The sequence below is a fragment of the Perognathus longimembris genome, chromosome 16, assembly GCF_023159225.1.
Source record: "Perognathus longimembris pacificus isolate PPM17 chromosome 16, ASM2315922v1, whole genome shotgun sequence".
Lineage (NCBI taxonomy): Eukaryota > Metazoa > Chordata > Mammalia > Rodentia > Heteromyidae > Perognathus > Perognathus longimembris.
In genome coordinates, this window is record NC_063176.1 from 13,011,063 (window position 1) to 13,032,887 (window position 21,825).

General features: G+C 41.4%; 1 protein-coding gene across 1 annotated transcript in view; it reads right to left on the bottom strand.

The window, feature by feature from the left end:
• Rxfp1 (relaxin family peptide receptor 1) overlaps positions 1 to 21,825 on the bottom strand; it is an 83,293-nt gene that overhangs the window by 58,719 nt on the left and 2,749 nt on the right. The window contains exon 2 of the mRNA XM_048364912.1: positions 2,476 to 2,613. Coding sequence (XP_048220869.1) covers positions 2,476 to 2,613 — 138 coding nt within the window. The remainder of the gene's footprint in view (positions 1 to 2,475; positions 2,614 to 21,825) is intronic.

The following is a 21,825-nucleotide window of genomic DNA, read 5'->3' on the forward strand; positions in this document are numbered from 1 at the left end:
TATTTGGTCCGGGGTGGTGGTGGGGTGGTGGTGCGGAGGCTTGAACTCAGGGCTTTTAGCCAGCTGTTCTACCAGCCAATCCAGTTTTGTTTCAGCTTATTTTTTTCAGATAAGGTCATGCCCTTTTACCTGGGGCTAGCCTCAGCTAGTAATCCTAACTGTGCTTCTACATAGCTGGGGTTATGGATCTATACCACCCATCTGGCTTTTTTCTTTTTTTTGAGTTGGCCTCAGTTATGATCTTAGCTTTGCTTCCTGAACCACCATGCCCTTAAACATAGTTAAAATTGTGTCCATGCCTAGATGGTTGCCAATACACATTAGAGGGTAGGCTGTTGAATTTTGAGGAAGGACACAGAAATTCAGCACATCATGCCCATCTTCTGCCAAACATCTTAAATATAGTATCTCATTAACAACCTACATGTGTAGATACCTCTGTTTAGGAGCAGGATTTAAGCTCAAATATCCAACCCTGAGTGCTCTCTCAACTCAAATGTACACTGCCTCCATCTGCATTGGAGAGGCAATGGGACTAGGGAGTCCTCCTTTTGTTACCTGCTCCTCCACCCCCCCCCCCCCCAATATACTGGAGCTTAAACTCAGGGCCTTGTACTCTCCCTTGGTTCCCTCAATCCTAGATGCACTTTTGGCTTTTTTTTTTTCTTTTAAATTTTGCTGGTTACTTGGAGGTAAAACTCATGGACTATCCTGGTGGGCTGGCTTTGAGTTGCGGTTCTCAGTTTTAGCCTCTGGAGTAGCTAGGATTATAGGGGTGAGCCATAAGTACCTAGCATTACCTGGTTGCTTTATACTTAGCACTAAAGCGATAGTTTCTCCATTTTCTATGGAGACCCCGAGACTCATGGTGAGTCTATTGCGGCTAACAGATTCTCCCTTTCCCGCTTTCTGCAGGAAGAGGTGGAGGGGAGCTCTGGCTCCCCCAGGGACTGTATCTAAATAGCCACCAGGAGGAGAGAGATGTGGTACCAGTGTGCAAAACACCATTTTACGTAAATTAAAAAAAACAACAGCGTAGTATGCAGTTATTTTAGCAAGACACTATTTTTAAAAAGGAAACGTGTAGCTCGCCATTTCAAAAATGATTGTAGTTTTGGCTTACCAGGTTAGACACTATGGTTACACTTGTGTTATGCTACTTCCTGGAGATGGTGAGATGCACCAAAAATATAATCAGGCCAAGTTATAAACTATGTAGACGCTTTGGGCTGAGGATGGAGATGAACGGTTGTGTGCCAGCTATGAGGAGCCCTGAGCACAAGAGTTAAAAGTGATCTTTCATGAGGACTGGTTCTAACACTCGGACTCATCTATGGTGGGGAAGTAATTACATTTCAGGAAGGAAGGTGATTTACATATCCTTTGTGATCTCAAGTTATATTTACCCTAGGTGCAAGTATTATGGTATTTACAGGAAATAAAGCAGGCCAAGTTTTCTTACACTGGCTGGGGATTTTCAAGCCTGTTCTCCATCCTCTTTTTGCTGTGAACCAAAGTTCAGTTCCTGTGAAGAATGAGAATAAGAATGTCCACTCCTGGTTTCATAATGACCTAGACATTTCCTTGAGTCTTAACCTGAGTGACAGGATTAAAGCAAGATCTCAAAATATGAAAAAAATTCAGTTCCTGGAGGGACTTGAAACCCCCGAGGGAGAGGGAGCAGACAGGCCTCTTTAGGTGCACTATTTAGGCAGCAATTTGAGCATGAACATGTTGGGTATATTTCTGCCATTCCACAACAGTACACGTGAGAAAGAAGTTACATTAGGAAGTTACTTTACAACACTGACCAAAACTTATTTTTCTCTGTACTAGCTCCAGGAAACTCAAATTCCTTTGTCAATGAATCTACAGCCTTGTGTTTGTTCAACAGCGACTCTACCATTTGAGCCATCATTCCCAGACCTTTTCAGTTATTGGGTTTCTTCTTTTTTTTTTTTCCCCCCCGGTTATTTTGTCTGGTACAGTTTTGCACCTTTTTTTTTTTTTAAGTCCCAGGAATTATTTTTATTATTAAACTTTTAATGCTAATGAGCCTTGGAAGACAATTTGTTCAAAACCTTCCAAAGTGGAGATCCTCCGTCTCTCTGCCTCACAAGTATCTGGGGATTGAAGGTGTAAGCAGTCACACTTGGCCTAGAAATATGCTTTTTAAAGTTTCAGAAGGATGGATACAGTTCTACCGGAAAGCTATCTCCCCAGGTCTTCTCCTTGGGTAGCAGCCATGCCTGTCTGCGCCAGGGTGCTCCCTGTGGGGACGTCTGGTTTCTACGGCCTAGCTGAGCAGGCGTAGATGGATTCTAGTCCTTGCAGAGATGATGGCTTTCACCCCGCTGCCTCGAAAGCGAAGGAGCGAGGTGCACCATTTCGTTCGTCCCCATCCGCGATGCATTTCAGCCTCCTCGTCCCCCCCTGGCTGCCCCTCTCCCAGGCCGGGCCCTGGCCGCCACTCACCGCAGTTGTCCTCGTCCGCCTGGTTCCCGCAGTCGTCCACGCCGTTGCAGTGCAGCAGCTGGGGCAGGCACTTGGTGAGGTTCCCGCAGGGGAAGGAGCCCAGCGGGCACCGGCCATCCTGCTCACTCGCTCGGGTGACTGGGATAAAGGAAGGAGAGGTGACATGGGAAGAAGGTTAACGCCCAGCTGTTGAGAAAAGAGGAAAGCCATTTTCCCTAAACGCGTGGGCTTCTCAGCTGGGTGGTGGAGCCAGGGATGCCGAGAGCCTTTTCTTCCATACGAAGCTGGTTTGGGCCTCTTTTTGCCCTTGGTCATGATACTGTCTTTGGGAACATCTGTATATTTGTCTGTCTGTCTGTCTCTGTTTGGGTAGTACTGGGATTTGAACTCAGCACTGTGCTTGGGAGGAAGGCGCTCCAACACTTGAGCCAGCCCACTTCTTTTGGCCCCTAGTTCTTTTTGCTTTTTATTATTATTTTTTGGATAGAGTCTTGCCTTTTGGCCAACTGGTCTGGGTTTCAATCTTCCTTTTTGTGTCTCTTTTATAGCTGTTAGTTGGAATGGTTGGTTTATATCACCATGCCTAGCTTTAAAAAAAGTATTTTTATTGTCAAGGTGATATACAGAGGGGTTAGAGTTATAGACATACATAAGGTACTGAGTACATTTCTTGTCAAACTTATTACCTCCTCCCTCATTCTTCCCCCCCCCCGACTTGTACAGTTGGCTTACAATATATTGTCTTGTAAGTATTGCTGCTGTATTGATTTGTCTTTTATCCTTTGTCTCACCATTTTGATGTTCCCCTTCCCTTCTATAATTCAGATAAATGTATATACAATACCCAGGGTATCAAAATCAAATACAGTGACAACAGGGGCTAAACCATAGGTAAGAAAAACAACAGAAAAAGGTATAATTTCACATAGTACATTGAAAATAACAACAGCACTAGTAAACCAGCTATTTCTATAACTTGGAGTTCATTTCACTTAGCATAACCTTATATGGTCATATGTACATAGCTATTGAGCTATTGTGATTATTTGTTAGGGCTATCCTAGACATTTACTAATTATTACCAATGAGGGAAATTATAGAGTCTGTGTTTCTTTTGGTCTGGCTCATTTTATTTAGTATGATTTTTTTTTTCCAAGTCCTTCCATTTCCTTATGAGTGGGGCAATGTCATTCTTTCTGATGGAAGCATAGAATTCCATTGTGTATGTATACACATTTTCTTGATCCTTTCATCTACTGAGGGGCATCTGGGTTGGTTCCATATTTTAGCTATGGTAAATTGTGCTGCAGTGAACACGTGTTGGTAGCTTTACTGAGGCCTTGTTTGTGATCCTTTGGGTAAATGCCTAAAAGTGGGATTGCTGGGTTATAGGGGAGTTCTATGCTTAGTCTTTTGAGGAACCTCCAGACTGCTTTCTAGAGTTGTTAAACAAGTTTATACTCCCACCAACAGTATAGTAGGGTTCCCTTTTGGGCAAGTGTTGTTGTTAGTTTTCTTGATAATGGACATTCTTACTGGGTGAGGTGGAATCTCAATGTTGTTTTGATTTGCATTCCTTTTATGGCCAGGGATGTTGAACACTTCTTCATGTATCTCTTGGCCATTCTCATTTCCTCTTCAGAGAAGTCTCTCTTTAAGTCTTTAGCCCACTTAATGGGGCAGTTGTTTCGTTGAGGATTTGTTTTGGGGAGCTGAATTTTTTGAGTTCTAAGTATATTTTAGATATGAGACCCTTGTCTGTTATATGGCCAGTGAAGCTCTTCTCCCAGTCTGTGGGCTTTCTATTTAGCTTGTAAGTTCATGCCTAGTTTTTTATTTGGGGTTGAATTTTTGCACTTTTTTGCTTGAGCTGGCCTTGAATTGTGATTCTCCCAGTCTTTTCTCCAGAATAACTGGGATTGCAGATGTGAGCCACTGTGCCTGTTGACCATCCCTCTCTTTTAAACAAAGTGTGTTTACTTCCTCCAGTTGTGATTTTCCTCAGAATGTTACCTAGTTGCTGTTATATAGCATCTGACCATTTTTGATTGACTTCTCGTACTGAGCAATACCTATCTGTGAAAGAAAAACGTCTTGGTTGTTTCCAAGTTTTAGCAAATCTGGATAAAGCTGTTCTAAGTATCTATGTGTTGATTTTGTTTTGACCTAAGTTAGTTATATCATTTCCAAACATCAGGTTTATATAATTTCAAAGGTTACTGTACATTCCAAGTACAATTATGCACTTACTTTTTAAGTCAAATTTACCAATCTTTGGAATACTCTAAAATACTTGCAGTTATGAAAAAATAAAAATAGAATTGTGTTAGGCATGGTGCTGCACATCTTCAATCTCAGCACATGGGCGGCTGAGAGAGGAAGATTGGGAGTTCCAGGTAAATAAGGGAGGATCCTGTTTTAAAACAACCAAACCAGGGCTGGGGATATGACCTAGTGGCAAGAGTGCCTGCCTCATATACATGAGGCCCTGGGATCGATTCCCCAGTACCACATATACAGAAAATGGCCAGAAGTGGCGCTGTGGCTCAAGCGGCAGAGTGCTAGCCTTGAGCAAAAAGAAGCCAGGGACAGTGCTCAGGCCCAGGACTGGCCAACCCCCCCCCAAAAAAAAACAACAAAAAAAAAAAACCCAACCAAACCAAACAGACCCCATAAATTAATAGTAAAACAAAAAACCAATAACAAAATAAAACTAAAACGAAACCTCACCATAGTGTGAATAGTCATTAAAGCTTATTATACCAAAATGTGTGGTCTATCAAAAATGAGAATAAAATTGACTATTTCCTTTGTAAGACACAATGGAACCTTTAAATAATAGGGCATGTTACATTTTCATAGTGGAGCAATCATCTTTGGCTTTAGTCATAGTTATTTCAGAGTGTATATATATATATTTTTTTTTTCTTTTCTAAATTATCTTTAAGAAGTCATACAAATGGGTTTCAATTCAACATAACATTGTTACATCTTAATCTATGAGTACTTATTTTTTCCTTTTTCTTTTTTCTTCCCAGGAGGCAGAGTTGCTGGGGCACCTCAAGTCTTGTGCTTGTAAGGCAAACACTTTACCACTGAGCTTCTGCCTAGTCCTATTATTGGATCAAGAAAACAGTAAAGCCTACTTGATGAGCTGGGTCGTAAATAGTATTTTCACCTGTGAGACTAGTTTATTTTAGCATTCTTCTTGGCTATGGAAGTATATATTCTTTCTTTTCTTTTTTGTATGGTACTGGGATTTAATCCTCATCCTTGTACATGTTTATCAGCATTCTGTCATTTGAACCTTACCTTCGGCCCTTTTGTTTTCAGATAGGAACTTGCTAACTTTCCTAGGATCTCCTTGGATCACAGTCTTCTTGTCTCTACCCTCTAGAGGATCAGTGACCACAGGTGTGTACCAGGATGCTGGTTGTGGGTATGGTTTGAATTCTCCTTTGAGAGGACCACTCTGGTCTCCTCATTAGTGAATGAGTTAAATTAAGTCTTTGAGACGCTTTGCTTTTCTATTTGTATGAGTCATGATTTTATCTCTTTTTCCTCTTATTCTTTAAAATAATCTCTTAACAGGTGTGGGGATTCACTTGGAATCCCAGAATGGCTATTTTAAGCTGACGACATTTGAGAGTGAACAGATGCAGAAATAAGCCTTCTCAGAGCTTCCCTCATTTGACTAAGCAGAGAAACTTTTGGGAAATGAAGTATGGCTTAAACTTCCTCTTTTGGATGAGTGTACTTCCATCAGAGAGACCAACAGTACCCCTACCGTGAATTTCATACGTGGTATCAAAGGCTGGATAGAGCCCTCACAGGAAAAGCATCTCATACTTTCTTATCTCCTCTTTGTTCTTCTTCCGTTGTGTTTCCTGAGAAAACCTGCTCGTTCCTCTCATCTAGCTCCACCCCCCCAACCAGGTTTCCTTAACAGGAGATTACATCTAATCATTCAAGGAGGTACCTACTACTTTTGTTAATGCCCTAAGATATTTTTTTTCTCCTGTTAATCAGCCTTTTGTTTAATTTGCAGACCCTCCCTTACTGAATTGAGAACAGAAGTTTTCCTGCCCACAGAGGTCTAACTTTGAAAGCAGGGAATGCAGACTTGACACTAATTGCCATTGGCAGTTATGCATTTACTGATAAGGACCTTGGGTCCTGTATCTTTAAAGGTTCAGGTGAAGTGAGGAGACTGAGTCTGAATGATGTCATAGCCATTCCAGTACCTGGCCAGGTGATGCAGGCAGTTGTTGTCTCAGCCATCCTGGAGCCTGGCCTTGTGATGGGCAGTCCAACCTGCTCATCCAAGCCTAGAGACGAGACAAGCCATTCTTTGAATTGCAGATGCCTGGCTCAGTGGGTAGAGCCAGGAGGGCCCTGCTCTGGGGAATATGTAGCTACCTTGTGCTCTTTGGCCCCAGGGGAGCCCTGCTTCTTCTGTGGTGTTGATGTAAAACACCTTGCCCAGGCGTGGTCTCCACTTAAACAAGTGGTGTTTTTTTTTTTTTTCCAGTCATGGGACTTGAACTCTGGGCCTGGGTGCTGTCTCTGAGCTCATCAGCTTAAGGCTAGTGTTCTACCACTTTGAGCCACAGCACCACTTCTGGTTTTCTGGTGGTTCATTGGAGATCAGAGTTTCATGGACTTTCCTTCCCTGGGCTGGCTTTGAACCTCCATCCTCAGATCTCAGCCTCCTGATTAGCTAGGATTACAGGCGTGAGCCAGCAGTGCCCAGCTATGGCTGTTGTCTTTAAAAGCCTGGCACAAGCTCTGTTCAGGCTGCAGGTCTTCTTAACAATTGCTGCCTGCAGACCACTAGCGCTCCAACAAAGACTCCAAAACACAACCTCTCAAAAGTGACTTCTCTATTTTCTCAGGACTGGATTTATATCTGATTTAAGGTACAACATAGGTACAGTCATCCCAGATTAAACAGACAAACAAAACACCTCAAAGTACTGTGTCCTGAGAAAAAAGAAGTTGTTGGCTAAAAAGTAACCTTAGTTCATTTGCTATGAAATCCCTGGAAACCTGGTATGGTACAATTCTCTAAATGGATATGTGTGCTTTCCTTCGTTCTTGCTTTTCACTTAGTTATTTTTAAATTTTATTTTTTTTAAAGGCCATTTTGCTGTGCTGTCGAGGCTGCTCTCAAACTTGAATCCTCCTGCTTCAGCTTCCTGAGTAGCTGCTACTACAGGCACAGACCACAGTGCTCAGCTCCACAAGTGCTTCTTCTATCATGAAACCTTTTAGGATTAACTATAGAGATCGTAAAATTATAAAATATATAGTACTAGCAGGATTGTTTATGATGTAGGAGTAATGTAGGAACTGAGTGAAAAGCATAAAGAAGCCTCCTTTTTGAGTTCCTAAAAACAGCAGGCCGAGGCAGAGAGGTGCGACTGAGAAAGGGCAAACAGGTTGGAGAGCAGGGCCAAGCAGGACCAAGTAAATGGCGCCCAAGCCCTTATCAAAAACCGGACAATGGGAGAATGTGGGAGGTTTGTCTGCTGACTGCGAACTCTGCTTCTGTAACTGTGCTTGCTTGCTTGAATGGGGAATCGCAGCTTTGATGTAATGACCATTGTGACTAAAAGGAAAACTGCAAAATTTCCAGAGTGTAATTCTACTGACCTGGGAAGCATGGCGCAATTGCTAAAAGCTGAGTTAGTATTCTGTCAGCCTAACTGTGAGATTCTGCTTCTGTAAACAGCTTGCTTTACCTGTTTTTAACTTGCTTTGACCATCTGCATGTGGTATGTGTGGTTTCTGTGCTTAAATGCTCTGAGCTGTTGCCGCTCAGCCTGCAATCTGGATCCTGACTCTAAGACTCCCACCCCCCCATGGTGGAAAAAAATGTTCTTTTCTGTCTTCTGGTCTGGCTATCTCTTATTCGGTGGTCAGGATATAACCATACTTACTTTGGGCTTAGGTATTTGTTTTTTTTATTTTTTTTTCAAATTTTTATTATCAAACTGATGTACAGAGAAGTTACAGTTTCATACGTTAGGCATTGGATACATTTCTTGTACTGTTTGTGGTATTTTAGTTTTTTAATAGAATTAGGCAAGTAAAAATAACAAATTGACTTAATTTCAGTTTGAGAAACATACATTGAGTCTAATCCTAGGACTTTACTGTTGTGAAAGAGTTTGAGAATGATGAAAAGGGAGATATTGATCAAGGCGTATTGTAAATATAAATTGACACATTGAATTGAAACCTTTCATACAACTATTTAAAGATAATAAAAAACAAAAAGATTTGACCCTGTTTGTAAATATCACAGAGCTATTTTAGAGCACTAGATATTTGCGGTATATTTAATACATATACTGAAAATATATTTTATTGGCTTTTCTACAGTTTCAAAGAAAACATTTAATTAATCATTACATGTGAGATGCTGGTTTATAATAGTTCAGCAACTTTAACTAATTTATTTTTGAGTTACATTGCTACTAGGAGTTTGGTTTGTTTAACCTGAATCGGGCAGTTATTAAGTAAGAAGTGAAGGTTGTTGGCACCACTGGCTCACACTAGTAATTCCAGCTACTCAGAGGATAGAAGATGGAAACTGGCCTAGGCAGGAAAGTCTGAGACACTCTTTCTCCAATAAATCAGCAAAGAGCCTGGCTGCTGGTGTAGCTCAAGTGTACTGACATCATGAGCAAACAAGCTGAGAGCTCAAGGGCCTCTGTTCTATCCACACTACCATCAAGGATAAAAGAAAACTTGTAGGGTGTGGTGGCTCACTCCTGTCATTGTAGCTCTCAGAGGCAGAGACTAGGGGGACAGTGGTTCTAGGACAGCCTGGGGGAAGAGAAATACTTTGTAAGATCCCATCTTACAAAAAGCTGGGCATGGTGGCATGCACCTGTCCTCTCAACTACAAAGGAAAACCAGGCTAGTTTAAGCAGAAATTTGAGATTGTCTTTGAAAAGTGATGAAATAATAAAGAGCTGGGGCATAGCTTAAGTGTGACAGCTCTTAACTGGTAAGAACAAAGCCCTGAGTTCAAGTCCTTATACCACCAAACAAATAAAGGTGATGGGTCCTATATTGCAAGATTTATAAATAAGATTTGTAAATTGAAATTACAGGCATAAGAAAAGCTGTTTGAATTTCATGCTAATGATTCCATTAACATGACATTTTCATATGATAGACACGTGACTGGCTGAATCACATAGATTCTCTAAGCCCTTCTTTCCCCAGTACAAATAGATGGAGTACAGCGCATATGTGCCTGCCTTCACCATCATTCCTCAATTCTGATTGGCCACTTTTCATTCATCCTAATTGGCTGCTTTTCATTCATTCTAATAGCTACTTTTCACTCATTTGGATTAGTTACTCTTTACTGAGCCTCCGTTTAGAAGTTTTGCATGATTTGGATTGGATGAGGTGAAGCCTACATACAGGAAGTAACTACTTTTCACCTTTCTGTCTATGTGCGTGTGTATGTGTGTATGTATATGTGTGTGCACATTTACACAAGTAATAGAACACAAATGAGGAGGAGAAGAATGAAAAAGACAGCAATGAGAAAGAGGATGACTTTATGTGAATCAAAGTTTTGCCGGTTTCAAGTTAAACTTATTTTGTCAAAAGGTGATAGCCAGCTTTTTTACAGAGAGGGAATCAAAAGACAAGATGAAAAAGTTTAAGAAAATAGGGTGTGCTGTATAAATTTCGGGTTTACAGAAGAATATGTGGTATAAATCATGGATATATTTCTCAGAAAGATTTTGAAGGCTTTATGGCTACATGAATAAAATATTTAATATGTTGGAATCTATCTGTGCCCTAGGAATTTGAAAGGAAAGGCCTTGGAGCCATAAAATTAATAATTTTGACAGAACTGAACTCACTAAATTTATAATTCCACTCTGCTAAACTGAAATGAATAGTCAGCAGAGCTCTAGCAATTTAGGGGTTCAAGGTGGGACGTGACAATGAGGCCTTGACTCTGTTAGTACCTGATGACAGTATTTAACTCGGATCTTCTCATTTCATTAAGAGACTCATAAGAAATCTATCAATTTATAAAAATGAATAATTGAAAAATGTCTACAGTACACAAAAAGCTGTCAAATATTACAGTTAAGGTAGGTGTTTAATTGTAAAGTGGTTTGAGTGTGAGAAGTAGGCCAACACATCATCTTATCTGTGGAAAAAGTGATGTCCTTGATGTCTTCTGCCGTTTATCTTTTTATGGCGATTTAGTCATTGCTTTTAGGAAGTGTGCGGGCATTATTCCACAGGGACCAAGAACAGCCGCTGGATTTCTTGGCAGGTGGTGATGGTTGTATTTGGCAAGTGACTTGGGAGAGAGACTGCAGTGAATGCACTGTAGTGCCGGGAAGTTATGACTGGTAGATTCAGGGGGGCATTGCTTAACTCTGAGGATCATCAAGCAATGAATGAAGTTACTGAGAGAATTTGTGGAGGTTTTGAAAACTTAGATAATTTAAATATCTTTACCCAAAGTAAACATCTACCACAAAGTATTCTCAGGGTATTTGTAGTAGTTCTACAAAACTATGAATAACATCAATAGATGTTTAAAAGAAGATATCATTGAAAGAAAACTTTTAGACTAGAATTTGAGGTTTTGAAAGACTTGAGTCTGGCAAACCTTTACTGAATGACTTAGTAGATGTCTACCAGATATGGTTACTCTTATGGCTTTACAGAAATTAAAATCTACTTCTTTTAGACTTAAAACATGATTCATGTTTGTCAAGAAGACATATTGAAGCTCAGAAAATGATCCCCCAAAGGGAAGGCCTCCAAAGCAAACACTTTTCTTATCTTCTCTGCTCTCGCCTTGCTCATCATCATTGTCCCTACATTTTGAGGCAGTGGTGGAAACAGGAACTCTTCTTCCCCCAGGCATTGAAATCAGAATCTCTTTTTCTTTCAGTGCCAGCTGTAAAAGTGCAACATATTGCTATAACATATCTTTTCCTGTCTGGCCATGAAGAAATTCTCTGTCCTATAATTGTCTGATCATATAGCACAAGCTCTTTATTATAAAGGGTCTTGCCTCACACCTGGCAGGAACGAAGGATATTATTAGGACGTACAGGCCTTACAGGGTCTCCACCTCAGCTTGTTCCCTTTGGTTCACCTCTTCCTGCCTAATCCTACCTCTGCATGCTGCCCCTGCTTCCTTGAGCCTAAGTACAGCAATGGCAACACCCTTGCATCCCTACATCTTTTTCTTTTTTTTTTTTTTTGCCAGTCCTGGGCCTTGGACTCAGGGCCTGAGCACTGTCCCTGGCTTCTTTTTGCTCAAGGCTAGCACTCTGCTTGAGCCACAGCTCCACTTCTGGCTTTTTCTATATATGTAAGGTTAGAAGTACAGAAGGCTGTACTTCTCAGAAGGCTGAGGAATTGAACCCAGGGCTTCATGTATACGAGGCAAGCACTTTACCACTAGGCCACATTCTCAGCCCCTGCATCTTCATTTGTGAAGGCTCCACATGAAACTGGTCAACTCCATTGTTGTCCCTTTCCTCTGGAGATCCTTTGTTATGGAGGTGTTCCAGTAATCTGCTATGATGGGCAGGAAAGGGATTCCCCTTTTTCTATTCTCACAGGTACATCCTCAGGGACATTTGAGTCCCTCTATGTTCTATACTCATAGGGCTAATGTGGCAAGAGAAATGCAAGGATTGTTATGCCAGATTTCCAGTCCCCAAAGACCACCAAGGAGCCGATACTGATGCAAACACACAAGAGTCTTTATTGCAAGCTCGAGCCTGGACTCCAACCGTCACCAACACAGCGGACCTGGATTGAGAGCCCCGACCCTCAGATAGGCAGGGTTTTTATTGTGATTACAACAGGGGCAGGGTATTTCCAACTTGGCAGATACTTGATTGGACGACATTTAGCAAGCAAGTCTTGTCCTATTTCCATTGGCCATCTACCCTTTCAGTTACCTATTTTGGCTTTGATATCAGGAACTGACCTCGATATCAGGAATTGACAACAGGTGGTCACGTAGCACTGATGTAGGGGGTTAGTGCAGGGGGTAGAGCAAGTCACAAATGGGTTAAGCAAGCCATTTACAGAAGCAGAATATTGTGGTCAGGCTGACCTAGTACCAACTTTATTTGAACAATTGCGACCATGTTTTCCCATTATCACTAAGCAAGCTTGAGCGGGCTAAAACAATCCAGTACTCAATCATAAGTAAACCAACCCAACAGTTACCATGGCATTTCTACTACTACTATGGTTATTTCTATAGTCTATGACTGTGATCATTTTGTACTGTCCGTTACCATGGTTGCTACCCAGGTATAGAGGTGAACAAGTGCTCCCTACATTTTTAAATGTCAAACTACAAGAAACTAGTCTCAGGGGTGGGGGTGCGGCCCTCTATCATGGAGTCATCACCAGAGTTTAGAAGCTGTTATAATTTTAACATAAAACATATTTAGTTACTCCAGTTTTCAGGTCAGCCCTAACAGGATCAAGTTCACATCCTAGACCCACACCTTAGGGGGCCCTTAGAGCTACTCAGCCTTGTTCCTCTTTAGTTCCTTCTTCCATATGCTCACTCACTTCCCAGATAATGATTTCTTCCCTCTCTAACCTGAAGCTCCTTTTCTCCTACCTCCCACTTCAGGCCTTTAGAGGAATCCCCACAGTGTCCAACAGTCTCCTGGGGATTTCATCGATAATTGAGCCTCTCTTGCTATTACTATAGAAATGGTGCCTGTGACTCTATCTGAAGGGTCTGTGACCCAGATCCTAGCCTCATCCCCTCTCCAGACCCAGGAATCCGCCAGGGCCCTGAATACACACGCACGCGCGCGCACACACACACACACACTTTTTAACATCACATACTGTACTTGGGTTTGGTTTGTGTAATACTAAGGATGGAGTGGAACTATTAAAGTAGGGGTTTGTGTTTAATAGCACTAGTTGATTACATTTCTTTCTGTCTTCCAATGTCAAGACACAGAATTCTGGTCCTGCCTGTGTGTGTGTGTGTGTGTGTGTGTGTGTGTGTGTGTGTGTGTGTGTGTATGTGTGTGTGTGTGTTCTCATCCACATACTGCTACTGGGGCTTGAATGCAGTGCTTCTCACTCTCTTAGCTGGCTTGCTTATGGCTGGCATTCTACCACCCGAGTCATGCCTCTAGCCTGAATTTTTGCTGATTAATTGGAGACAGAGTTTCTTTTTTTTTTTTTTTTTTTTTTTTTGGCCAGTCCTGGGGCATGGACTCAGGGCCTGAGCACTGTCCCTGGCTTCTTTTTGCTCAAGGCTAGCACTCTGCCACTTGAGCCACAGTGCCACTTCTGGCTTTTTCTATATATGTGGTGCTGAGGAATTGAACCCAGGGCTTCATGCAGACGAGGCAAGCACTCAACCACTAGGCCATATTCCCAGCCCTAGACAGAGTTTCTTGAAAACTTTTCTTCAGGGCTGGGTGAGCATTATAATTCTCCAGATCTCAGCCTCCTGAGTAGCTATTATAGGCATTTGGCTTGGTTCTGTACTTCTAACCTTCCTTCAACTTCTTTTCAGCCCTCTGCTTTCTGAGAGGAATAATAAGACACAGTATGAGAAAAATTAGTTGAGTAGAAACTTGACTGTGTCCCCAAAGGACTTCCAGGCAGCAGAGGAGCAAGTGTTGGGAGCAGAGGGAAAGCATCATGGAGGGTTGAAGACCTGGATGGAACAGAGCTGAGCTGAACCCACACATAGGCCCTGTGTGTGAGGAGTCAGATTCATGGGGACCTATTGAGTGGTAGGAGGGGTGGGGGTCAGAGCCAATTCACTTAGTACTGAAATAGACTTGTGCAGGTAAAATGATGGATATTCCTTAAAACTCTAGATAAATCCATTTGGAGACAAGATGACACGAAGCAGCTTGATGAGGCTTGTAACAAACATTGTCACCAGCACAACTGTGTGGTTTGGTGCCTGCCCAGACACTCAATCCTGGCCTGGCTGATCTCACTCAAGCTTTTTTTTTTTTATCTTCCAGTGGCACTGTCTGCCAACAAACAGTGTTTTTACTCAGCACCTCTATTCTTCCTTGTCTGCCCTCAGTATACAGTGATTTGTTGAGTTCTATTATTTTCCCTCAATTTCATATTAAATCATCCATGTATCCATTCATACTAATCTCTTCTGGGTATTTGTTATAACTGTGTCATAGGTAAAAATGTTGAGAGATTATAATAATGATGAAATGTGTGAAATATTTGGGTTTGGCCTTTCTGTCCACATTTTAACTTAATAATTCTAGTCTGTGTTCATTTGATTTTGTCTGTCTTAGACTATGAACTCAAACAGAAAAAAAAACGCTCTAAGACTATTTAATTCCTTTAGGTAGCTTTTCCTGGCTAATGGCTGTAATGGATCCAGTGAATACTATGGACTCTGCTATGTACACTAGCATGGAGACTTAGTATCTCTTCCTTCCTCCCTCCTAACCATCAAAGTGGATTTGATGGACAAATAATTGGTCACATTGTTTTAGGTCAACACTGGGCACAAATGGCCAGTTGTCCATAACAGTGATTGAAATTTAACAAATAAAACAATCCTTGTTTTCAGACCACATGCATTGTTGTGCTGCTAGCTGACAAGGTCAGGGCTAAGGACTGCATTGAAGGGCAGAACTGCAGTCTGAATTTAATTTAGCCACACTAGTCACATTGTCTTGCTGTTAGCACAAAGAGGAGGTCCAATGGAGATTGAGATGCTAACGGTGTGCCTCACTGATGTCTTTCTAAGATTGCAATGTGTGAGAAAGTAGGAACATTTATAAACCATGAGGCAGTGTGCAATTTCTAACAAGTCAGCCACAACTGGGAATGCAAAAATGGCAAATCTGGACCGTTGAAAAATGAGTCAAACATGTCTAGCCTTCTCTGGGAAAACTTATTAAAACATCAGAAAGCTGAGGTAAGCCACAAAGGAGGAAAGGGGATGAAAAGGAAAGACAGAATCAGAGGTTCTATGATTGACTACAATAATGATGTTTTGAATTCAACTCACTCTGAAGCTAGTCCTGGACACACCTGAGAAATTAATCAGTTATTTTCATTAATTTATATTTTCAGTATGTGGCCTAATAACAAAAATGTTGCAGGAAGCCAGTGACTCACCCTTGTAACCTTAGCTAGTCAGAAGGCTGAGATCTGAGAATTGAGGTTTGAAGCTAGCATGGGTAGGAAAGTCAGTGAATTCTTATCTCCAATTAACCACCCAAAATCCAGAAGTGGTGCTGTGGCTCAAGTGGTAGAGCTCCAGTTTTGAGCAAAAAAACTAAGGGACAACATCCAAGCCCTGAGTTCAAGCCCCAGGACTGTCCCTCCCCCATGTCCACAGAAGTTATATAGGACAGCTTGCTTGATTTCCCCAGTAGATCCAGGCATCTGACGGCAACTACAGAATCATAACTCCTTTATTCTGTAGGGGATCTGGTATTTTAACCAACTTACTCCATGCTGAGAAAATCACCCCCAAATGTCCACGAACTGCACCATGGGGAGAAGGGAGTGATCTGTACATATATGTGTTTAACAGGTAAGTCTTTTCTGCAGAAGAATGTTAGGGAGATGAAGTGGGTACAAGTAAGTAGTCCATAAAATTCGAGATCAACTGAAGAGAGTTTGTCTTTGTGGATAATTTGTGAGGAATCATAATGAGATCAAAGGAAAGAGAATGGGGGCTGGGGATATAGCCTAGTGGCAAGAGTGCCTGCCTCGGATACACGAGGCCCTAGGTTCGATTCCCCAGCACCACATATACAGAAAACGGCCAGAAGCGGCGCTGTGGCTCAAGTGGCAGAGTGCTAGCCTTGAGCGGGAAGAAGCCAGGGACAGTGCTCAGGCCCTGAGTCCAAGGCCCAGGACTGGCCAAAAAAAAAAAAAAAAAAGGAAAGAGAATGGTTAAAAAAGGAGGAGCTGGTGGCTGTAGTGTGTTCTTGTTTAAAAGACCACAAACAAGAACACACTAAAGCCACCAGCACAACAATGTTCATTGCAGCACAATTTGTCATAGCTAAAATATGGAATCAACCCAGATGCCCCTCAGTAGACAAATGAATCAGGAAAATGGGGGTATATATACACAATGGAATCTTATGCCTCTATCAGAAAGAATGACATTGCCCCATTCGTAAGGAAATGGATGGACTTGGAAAAAGTCCTCACTTCACTAAGTGAAGTGAGCCAGACCCAAAGAAACATGGACTCTATGGTCTCCCTCATAGGGAATAATTAGCACAGGTTTAGGCTAGTCACAGCAGAGGATCACAAGAGCCTAGTAGCTGTACCCTTATGAACGCAGAAGATGATGCTAAGTGAAATGAACTCCATGTTATGGAAATGACTGTTATATCACTGTTGTAATTACTTTTAACATGCCATGTGAAACCATAGCTTCTATTGTTGATGATCCTCTTGTAGCCCCTTCCTGTGGTTGTACCCGCAATATCACTGTATCTTATCTGAGTATATTGGGAACTGTATATACTGGTATTAGAACTAGGGAATTGAAAGGGAATATCAAAATCGAGAGACAAAGGATAAAAAGACAAACGACTTCAAAAGCAATACTTGCAAAACTGTTGGGTGTAAACCAACTGAACAACTCATGGGGGGAGAGGGAAAGGGAAAGAGGGGAGGGGAATGAGGGAGGAGGTAACAAACAGTACAAGAAATGTACCCAAGGCCAACATATGAAACTGTAACCTCTCTGTACATCACTTTAACAATAAATAAGAACAAAAAATAAACCAGGAAAAAAATAAAGAAAGAAAAAACACAGAATCCCTTCCTGCACACATATAACTCCCCGCCCCCCATAAAAGCAATTAAGGGTGATGAGAAGACTCTCCTAGTGGAGAACTGGTTAAATTGTGTTTGCCTGTTAAACACTATGCCTTTAACCACAGTTTAAAGAGAGTCTCATCTGCTAAATTAGAAACCAGATTGTCATTACAATGGAGAGCTTGCCACCAATATGGTATTTCCTTACTACGAAACCGGTGATTTACTTGTTAGTACTTGTGTACCTTTACATAACAGCAAGGACATACCCCAGGTTTCCTTCACTCCCCATGACTTCAAAAAAGACATCTTTTCTCTACGGAAGCTACCCTGTGGTGGACACTGAGGGGTTTGTGTGGGGCCGGGTTGTGAGCAAGGGTAGAAACAGTGTCTCCAATGCTCTGACCTCTGCCCCAGCAGGCAGAAAAACAGCAAGGTGCTGGCTTTCTCTTTCCAAAGGGAGGAAGGGAAAAATGAAACACACAGGTATCTTGTGCCTACATGGCATCTTCAAAGGGGCTGTGATGGCCTAGGGGGTGGGGGGATCATCTAGTGGATATCCTCTGACCATTTAAAACTCCTCTTTCATAAAAGGTGGGGAAAGTGGGTCAGAGCCCTTCTGTTTGTGAGGGTGATGCGAAGTATTTATCCCCTGGTCAAATAAGAGAAAAGCTTGGCGTATTGGCCAAGACTTGAAGGCTAGAATTTTGGTGAAGAGTAAACTTAAACACTACTCTCTAGGTTCTTTGTATTCAAGGTGATATTTTACCCTTCTCCTATTTCCTGTTTTATTGTCCTATTACACATGCGATTTGGAATTTCACATTTAACAGTGAACAAAGAAGACAGCTGAAAATGAAAGGAACACAGCCTTAGTTTCCTCCTATGTAAAAGAAGACCGTTGCCCTCTGCAAGCCTGAAGTTCCCTTCCACTGCTAAAGTTTGATTTGATGAAACGGAAAAGTCCTTAAGAGACATAAGTGGAAACCAACTAGATAGCAATTCACTTGAGGCTCAAACTCCAGGAAGCAAAAACAGAAACTTTATAATATATTTTTCCTTAGTGGGTTACATAAGAATCAGGGAAAAAGATGAAAAGACAACAGCAGCACTTCATGTTTTAATCAAGGAAATCAATCTTATAATTGCATGCCCTCTCAACTCAAGTATGTGACCATCCTTGGATGAAAGCAACAAATTAAAATCTCAGCTGCTTCTCAAGAAGGGTGAATACTACCATTAAAGAACATACCAGAAATAACTTCACACTGTACATTAAATATCATTAAGACCCCTCTTGTTTCCATATCTTGGAGTTCAATAACTTCACATAGTATATTAAAAAACAAACAAACAACCCCCCTCCCCATTTCCATGTCTTGGAATTCATCTCAATTTGGTATACTGTGTCTTGTATATATGTCTATCTGACTTGAGGAAGGGAAGGGGAATCTCAAAATGGTGCAACAAAGGGCAAAGGGTGAACCAATGCACCAGTGACACCAGATACTATGTTGGAAATAAACTTTGCAACTTGAGGGGGAGGGGGGAGTCAGGGGGGAAGGAAAGTGGGAAAAAATGAGGGAGGGGTAACACTTTGACAAGAAATGTACTTATTACCTTACGTATGTAACTGTAACTCTTCTGAAAATCACTTTTACAATCAAAGAAAAGAATATATCACATAACCTGCCATTCCATTTTGTAGCTTCACACGGGTGATGTTTGGGTTCCTCTAGGCACCTTGACTAAGAAAGAGCTAGAACTGCATTTGGAACTAGGCCAAGGGAAAAGGCCCGTGTCCTTCTATGCTGTAGAATGGGAACTGGATTTCTTGGCGCGGGATGAGGGGAAACTGATGAGGGGAAGAGTGAGAGAGGCAGCCAGCTGCTGGTACCAAGGCCGGAAGCAGGAGCTACGTGTGGTCTTCATCTGTGTGGCCAAGGTCTACGCAGATGCATGTATGTTTATGCAGCCCAGGTCTATGAGGTGGCATGTGTGTGGTCCATGTATCCATCATGTACATCACCTGGACCTCTGGCACTTCTGTCTGTGTGTTCACCTCTGGAGCCTGCGGCCTGACTCTAGCAGCCAATGTCAATGCCTTGAAGTATCCACATGTCTCTGCTTATCTTAAACTAAGGAAAGAAAAGGACTTTTGTCTTCAGGGTTTTATTGTGGGGGTTGCTGGAAGAGGTACTATCCAGAAATGGCATGGCCAGCGAATGTAGGAGATGTCAGTGTATATTTGCAAATGGTGTTTGCTGCAAACAAAAGTGTTTCTATAAATCTGATGTGTTGACATACATACCCTAATCCATCAGTTATCCGTGGACGTGGATGATGGACACAGAGAATTCCACTGAGGATGGGCGTGTTTCCCTAGCCTGGTCTCACCCTAAGTCGTTGAAACACTGAACTGGTATGGAGACACACTTAGTATTTCCGTATGGCTTAATTTCTAAAATGGGGAATCCATAACCCTACCTAAAGGCCAGTAGATTGGATCAGTAAGTCTGTGAAGAATCTTTGAATTTTATCACATAACAATTTTTATAATTTTGGAATATTAGAACTGAATCATGTTTTACTGGCCTAGTAGCTTTAAGAAGACAAACTTGGATTCATATTCCTTCTCAGCACTTTCTACAATGCAGTGCCAAGAATGCTATTTAATAGCATTCTTATTAAAATGTCTCATGTTCTGTTATCTATTTGGTAAGCTGAGAATAGTTTATAAATTATTATAGAAATAAAATGAAATGTTTGTAAAGTGAATAGCATGGTTTTTGGTTCAGGGACAGCTTTCAGCACGTGTAAAATATGAAACAACCACACCCATAACCATATGGCTTGAACTCAAATGGTTTAAATGCTTACAATTTTTTTTTCAGACAGAAAAATAAACCGAAGTAGGATATCCAACTCCAGGCATTTCAGTTTACCAAGTTTGTACTGATGTGTGAAATTGTGCTTGAGAATCTATGTGGTTCATATTTCCCTTTATGTAGACAGTGATCTATCTGCACAGATTTATTACTTTCCTTCCTACTTGAAACTTAAATGTATAATTCCAAATTCATAGTAAGAGCAAGAGAAAATCATTACCAATCTTCAGAAATTCATGTTGGGGTCCTGGCTACTTCCTTAGTCTGCATATTGGTAAGTTGAATCTCTCATCTTTTGAAAATGGGTAAATCTGCCAGTATGGTCCCTTTCAAAGTACCTGTCAAGCTAATGGGCTCTCCTAAGATGTCGCTTCCCCTTTGTCATAGCTGGAGAAGAGAACTACCCGCAGTTTGGCCAGACCCTGAATCCAAATATGGTACCTTACCCGCTGGGCTAGTCTTGGCAAGACACTAAAGTAGACGTATTAATGCTTCAGCCCCTCTATTTCCTACTGCCTTACTTGTTCCCTGCTTATTTATAATATTATGTAAAATGATTCTTTTGCTTAATAATATTGCTTAAGTAATAAGCTAAACAGTAATAGTTAAGGATTTATGATAGAATTGATCCTAGGGATGTTTTTAAATTTGTGATTTTGAAGTAATTATAGACTCACAAGAATTAGAAAATGTGTTGTTGAGGAGCCCCATATACTCTGTCCAGTTTCCTCTAGTGGTGAATCTTACATAAGTACAGTACTGTCAAAACTAAGAATGCTAGTAAAATAAATTAAGCGAATGCTTGAGCAATACGATTAGAGTTGTTTTTGTGTATGTGTGCTGATAGCTGGGCTTGAACTCAAGGCTTGTGTGCTGTCCTTCAGCTTTTTCTCTCAAGGTTGGCACTCTGTCACAGTGCTACTGCTGACTCTGTGGTGGTTAATGGGAGATGAGACTCTCATGGTCTTTCCTACCTCGGCAGGTTTCAGACCATGATCTTCAGATTTCAGTCTCCTGAGTAGCTAGGATTACAGTCATAAACCACCAGCCTCTGGCCAGATTTTATTTAAACAAGTGAAAAACTCTCTAGGTTAAAGGGCATCTTTTGAATTCTAATGTCATCTATCTGTATACACTTCTTTTTGTCTCCCTGAATGATAATCCTGATTTATTTGGCTGTCTACCCTTTACTTTCAGAGCAGGGGTGGTACTGTATTCACCTTTACTCTTTTTTTTGTCTTTTATCAGTTGTGGGGCTTGAACTCAGGGCTAGCTCAAGGCTAGCTAGCCCTTTACCACTTTGAGCCACACTACTACTTCAGGGTTTTGAGTGGTTAATTGGAGATTTTACTTTACTTTTTTTAATTTCTGCTTTTCCCCTTTTGTCACTGATTTCTGTACTTTCGTCTTATATGTAAGTTTATCTGATTTAGGAAAGGGAAACACAGCTGATGGGACAGAGGATGAACTAATTCAGCAGTGATATTCACTACACACTGGGTTGAAAATGTGCTCTACAACAGGGGAGAGGGATCAGGAGGGAACAAATGGGAGAGAATGAGAGAAGAGGTGACACTGTTCAAAAAGAAAGGTGCCATTACCTGGCTTATGTAACTGAACCCCCTCA